Source organism: Artemia franciscana, chromosome 8 (genome assembly GCF_032884065.1).
Source record: "Artemia franciscana chromosome 8, ASM3288406v1, whole genome shotgun sequence".
Lineage (NCBI taxonomy): Eukaryota > Metazoa > Arthropoda > Branchiopoda > Anostraca > Artemiidae > Artemia > Artemia franciscana.
In genome coordinates this window covers 13,363,456-13,369,455 of record NC_088870.1, presented here as the reverse complement: position 1 = coordinate 13,369,455, position 6,000 = coordinate 13,363,456, and the positions used below count along the sequence as shown (strand labels likewise).

The window sequence follows — 6,000 nt, the reverse complement described above, 5'->3', positions numbered from 1 at the left end:
TCTAGTTTAGAATTGATTTCTTCATTCGTAGTAATTTCTTGAAGATCAAGATCCTCTTTCTTTTTTTATGACAAATTTAACTTTTGCACAATTACAAAGCACTACTGGTTCTTTTTAAGGTAGTAACAGTTGTGGCCAGTGGTCAATGCACTAAGAACATTTTTGCATTTCCTCACCTCTGGAAAATCAGACTGCTCACCCTTAATATCTAGACCATTTTATTAAAAAAAAAGAGCATTTAATCCTCTTTTCTCTTTAACCTTAAAAAAATAACATCCATATAATAGGAGAAACGGACATTTTTATTTACACTTTTATTCTATAATCTATACACTTATAACTCTCCATAGATGTTCAATGTATTAGTGATGATAAAAAGTGAAAAACACTTTGTGCTTATACACATGTTCAGTGCATTAAAGTCAAAGATTGACTGCACCATTCCTCCATTATCACTTTAAACCATTTTAATAGCAAGTAACTTTTGAAGCTTAATAATATATCTATCTTGTGATTAACTAAAAGTGATACTGAATTGACACCATTGAACAGTGTGTTCTAGCAAGCTTTACAAATGCCAAGCAGGGTCGTATTTGAAAACTTGAATCCTACAAAAGATACACATGTGAACAAAAAATCTAGGCATAGATGGTTATAATTGATGAAAATGATAATAAGACAGAGATGATGAAGATGATTGTTACAATTTCAAAGGCTAGACAGAGACTTCCAGACTCTAAAACTGGGGGCTTGGCTGCGATTTGTGAAACCAAGCATTGAGCCTAGTATGAATGGGACCTGTCTGGATGGAACATGTCTCGCCAGACACATGTCTAGGAAATGAAAATCTAGTTACATATTCATGTGAATACAATTCTGGTAGATTAAATTTCTCTCAGACTTCTATTGCTGACAAAACATAGCAGCATCCAGTCACTGGTCATAGTAGAGCAAAGCAAGTGTCAGTTTCGTGACTGTGTTAACCTCAACAGTCGCTACTCCTAAAAGTAGACCAAAATAATATTATTAATGGTATATCATGGTATATTTTAGTTGTATATCAGGGTAGATTCAAGGCCATATGAAGGGGTTATTCGCAAAAAACTGTTTTAAACGTAATTTGCAATAAATTTACGGTAACTGGTTTTGAATGGTTCTTGCTAATATTAACCTCAATCGTTGTCACAAGGTACAACAACCGAAAGAGGTATTATTGGAAGGATAGAAGGGTAACGGCAACGTTTGCGGTAATTATTCAAAATCAATTATTCTTGAAGATATACAAGGTAATTTTGCCATAGTTTTTGAGCGTTCCCACAAGTACAAAAGAAATTTATAAAGGCCGGAATCTACAGGTTCTTTGACTTTCAATAAATTTGGCTTAACAAATAACTTAACCTATGATTATGAATATTTGCGTCCAGGTAGGCTATCAAGATTAATAGAATCGACGGCATAAATAAACATGACTTCACCTCATCCAACCAGAAAGTACCGGCCACTACAAGTCAAGACACTTGAAACGTATATTGTTAAATGAATTAATCTATCTTTGAATATTTTTGTGACACTCCTTTAAAAATTTTAACCAGAGAAGCATTGAAATCTTCCAGGTTCCCCGCCAGGTATATTAGAATACTAATTTATCACTTTCTCCTAAATATTTCCCCCACTCCCCCCTAGATGGTCAAATCGGGAAAACGACTATTTCTAATTTAATCCGGTCCGGTCCCTGATACGCCTGCCAAGTTTCATCGTCCTAGCTTGCCTGGAAATGCCTGAAGTAGCAAAACCGAGGGACAGACAGACCGACAGAATTTGCGATCGCTATATGTCACTTGATTAATACCAAGTGCCATAATAAACAGCGACACCAGCGATTAACCTGACCTACCATGATTATTAATCAGATACTCAGAAATGTTGTAAAACTAGTGCCTACAAAGATTTAAATTATATGAGAGCATTCTGTTTTAATGTATATATTAAATCAGGATCAAAATAAAATTAGAACACGGCACCATATTTTACCCTGCGATGCCACTAAATTGAGGCTACAGTCGAATTCGAATACCACTAGTTTACTTTTTGTTTGCTGAAAATTTAAGATTTCAAACATAAAATACAAATAAGAAGAAGCATTGGCACTAATCGAATTTGGATGCTATTAATTTACAAGCTTCAAAGAGTTAGGTTTCGCATTTCCGATTTTGACTTCACAGTCCAAACAAAACACTTGTTTATCCTATCCTTCCACACAGGCAAAAAGCAGGTTAAAAAAACAGACCTTCAGTAGGAAGAGAAGAATACCAGTCAATCCATGCGCGCCACCAAGATAATAAGAGTCATGCCACTTGTACATCAATGGAGCTCCAAGCTCTGGATGTTTTTTAGCCAAATCCTCACCAGATGCAATCATCGAAGATACAACCTAAAAATCATTAAATTGGCAAAATTACTTCCTATTAGTATTATAAGCGAATCCTCAGTGCAATTAAATGAAAAAACAGGACTTTTTTTGGCTTTCAAAAACTTTTATCTGATTTTTCGTAATATCTAGATGCATTCTTAGGCTGTTGATCAGTGGTTCTCAAACGTGTTTAGTCGCTGTACCCCTTTTTGCCCACAAAACATTTTAGGTATCACTTTTCAGGTACAGGTACCACGTAAACTACAGCTAAAATATAAATAAAACTGCCAGTCCCAGAGTTGAAGGGTTGTTTTATTTTTTTCTTTGGCCTACAGCTTAGGTTTTCCGAGGCATTTTCTACGGATTGTTTTACGTACCCGTTTTACTGATCATATTTCAAACAGTAAGCTGTACAAAAATATGGTTCTATCAAACTTTCTAAGGCCATAAAGAATCTACAAACTCGCCAGCAGGATTGTCCAACCCTTAATTCCAGTAGTTCCTTGAAATGGAAATTTTATATTGAGCACTTCATTGCTGATTATTTAATACTGGAACATTAATATTATGCATATCAGATAAATACCTTAAATAATTTTGCACACTTCAACCCATTCCACCAGTATTGTGGCTTCACAAGAGATAATGTAAAGCAACATTATTCAGGTACATACTGTTAAATACTGCATATTAAAACAAGAGCTAAGAGCTCATATGGCACTTGTGACGAGGTCGGAAGAGCCGAGAGCTCATATGGTACGAGGTCGGAAGAGCCAAGAGCCAAGAGCTCATGCTTCCTTCTCAAACATGTTTCCTTCTTAAATCGTAAGTTAAAAATACCTAATTTTTATAATCTTTCAGAATTAACCCTCGCCCCCACTCCCCCAAAGAGAGCGGATCCGCCCTTCCAACTCCCCCGAATGTCACAGGATCTGGTCGGAATTTGAAATTAGAACTTTATAGCACAAGATCCTTCTAAATATCAAATTTCATTAAGATCTGGTTACCCTTTCGTAAGTTACAAATACCTCAATTTTCAAAATTACCTCCCCCCTCCCAATTCCACCAAAGAGAGCAGATCCGGTCCAGTTATGTCAGTCACGTATCTTAGACAGGTTTCTATTCTTCCCATCCAGTTTCATCCTGATCTCACCGCTTTAAGTATTTTCTAAGATTTCCGGTCCCCCCAACTGCCCCCCCCCCCCCAATTACGTTTGATCCGGTTGAGATTTAAAATAAGATATCGGAGTTACGAGGTCCTTCTAAATATGAAGTTTCATGAAGATCCGATCACTCCTTCGTAAGTTAAAAATACGTTATTTTTCTTATTTTTCAGAATTACCCCCCCCCCCCCCCGCAATTGAGCGGATCCGTTCCAATTATGTAAATTACGTATGCAAGACTTTTGCTTAATTTTCCAACCAAGTTTCATCCCAATCCCTCCATTCTAAGCGTTTCCCATCATTTTAGGTCTCCCCACCCCAAACTTCCCCCAATGTCACCAGATCCGGTCAGGATTTAAAATAAGAGCTTTGAGCCACGATATCCTTCTAAAAATCAAATTTCATGGAGATCCAATCACCCGTTCGTAAGTTAAAAATACCTCATTTTTTCTAATTTTTCAGAATTAACCCCCCCCCCAACTACCCAAAAGAGAGCGGATCCGTTCCGTTTATGTCAATCATCTATCTAGGACTTGTGTTTATTTTTCCCACCATGTTTCATCCCGATCCCTCCACTCTAAGTGTTTTCCAAGTTTTAGGTTTCCCCCTCCCAACTCCCCGCCCCCATCACCAGATCCGGTCGGGATTTAAAATAAGAGCTCTAAGACACGATATCCTTCTAAACATCAAATTTCATTGAGATCCGATCACCCGTTCGTAAGTTGAAAATACCTCATTTTTCTAATTTTTAAGACTTACTCCCCCCCCCCCCAACTACCCCAAAGAGAGCAAATAAGTTCCGATTATGTCAATCATGTATCTGGGACTTGCGCTTATTTTTCCCATCAAGTTTCATCCCGATCCCTCTACTCTAAGTGTTTTCCAAGATTTTAGGTTTCCCCCCTCCAACTCCCCCCAATGTCATCAGACCCAGTCGGGATTTAAAATAAGAGCTCTGAGACACAATATCATTCCAAACATCAAATTTCATTAAGATACAATCACCCACTCATAAGTTAAAAATACTTCATTTTTTCTATTTTTCCGAATTAACCGGCCCCTACTCTCCCCCCCAGATGGTCAAATCGGGAAAACGACTATTTCTAATTTAATCTGGTCCGGTCCCTGATACGCTTGCCAAATTTCATCGTCCTAGCTTACCTGGAAGTGCCTAAAGTAGCAAAACCGGGACTTTAGGTTTTCCCCCTCCAACTCCCCCCAATGTCATCAGATCCGGTCGGGATTTAAAATAAGAGCTCTAAGACACAATATCATTCCAAACATCAAATTTCATTAAGATCCAAATACCCGCTGATAAGTTAAAAATACTTCATTTTTTCTATTTTTTGCGAATTAACCGGGCCCCCACTCCCCCCCAGATGGTCAAATCGGGAAAACGACTATTTCTAATTTAATATGGTCCGGTCCCTGATACGCTTGCCAAATTTCATCGTCCTAGCTTACCTGGAAGTGCCTAAAGTAGCAAAACCGGGACCGACAGACCGACAGAATTGGCGACTGCTATATGTCACTTGGTTAATACCAAGTGCCATAAAAAAAGAAAAAGAAAAGACAATGCACTGTTATTTCCATCAACTGATTACTACAATTAACACCAGATAATACTGAGAAGCATTACTATGCGCGGGAAGGTAACAACAATATACCAAACATTTAACAACAATAGTGGTAACAGAGGCAGCAATTCACAGAAATATTAGATGGAGAGGAGCAATTTTTTCAGGAAAAATAAGAAAAAAGGGTATTTTCCAATGAAAAAAAACAACAAAAATCAAAAACTGGGGGGGGGGGGGTGCCTCCACCGTGGGAACATTGGTGAAGATCGTCCAGTTAGGTAGTTAGGTATAAACACAATGCCTGTCTTCTTTGAAGACCTGAAAAGAAGCAATACAGAAACTTTGTCAGCCACATGGATGAAAAAGTGCCAGGAAAACACATATTGTTTATTATTAATTAACACATTATAGTTCTTTACAAAAACTCAGAATATTTGGACCATCTTTTATAATAATATGGCATTTTCCATAAAGAAAAATGCTTTCCAATTCTTGAAAACAAAAGAGCCGCGGCGAGAGGCGTTAAATGTACAGCCATAGCTCCCATACATTTGTTATCCCTGGTAGCATACCAGTTTGATAAGTAAATCTTCAATAACTATCAGCTTCAATAAGACTCCAAATAAAAATTTAGGATGAATGGGGCTTAAATGAAATAATTCCCAAGCATTACTTTCTCTTTAAAAGTTTTACTGTTATTCTTTTCTGTGTCTAGAAGGGCGAATTGCCCTTCAATGACTTAAGGTCCTTGGAGAAGACCCCACTTTATTTAATTGCTTGAATCGAATGAACCCCTTTCCAAGCTTCTTTGACCACGAATGTTATACGAAGTGGCTAGGTAAAAAAAAAC

General features: G+C 37.5%; 1 protein-coding gene across 4 annotated transcripts in view; it reads right to left on the bottom strand.

The window, feature by feature from the left end:
* Positions 1-299: 299 nt before the first annotated feature.
* The window catches only part of LOC136030007 (zinc finger protein 664-like), a 96,728-nt gene continuing 91,027 nt past the window's right edge, over positions 300-6,000 (bottom strand). For all 4 annotated transcript variants that reach the window (XM_065708623.1, XM_065708624.1, XM_065708625.1 and 1 more), the window contains 2 exons: positions 2,288-2,431; positions 300-608 (listed from right to left, as the gene is read on the bottom strand). In XM_065708623.1, coding sequence (XP_065564695.1) covers positions 519-608; positions 2,288-2,431 — 234 coding nt within the window. In that variant the 3' untranslated portion in view covers positions 300-518. The remainder of the gene's footprint in view (positions 609-2,287; positions 2,432-6,000) is intronic.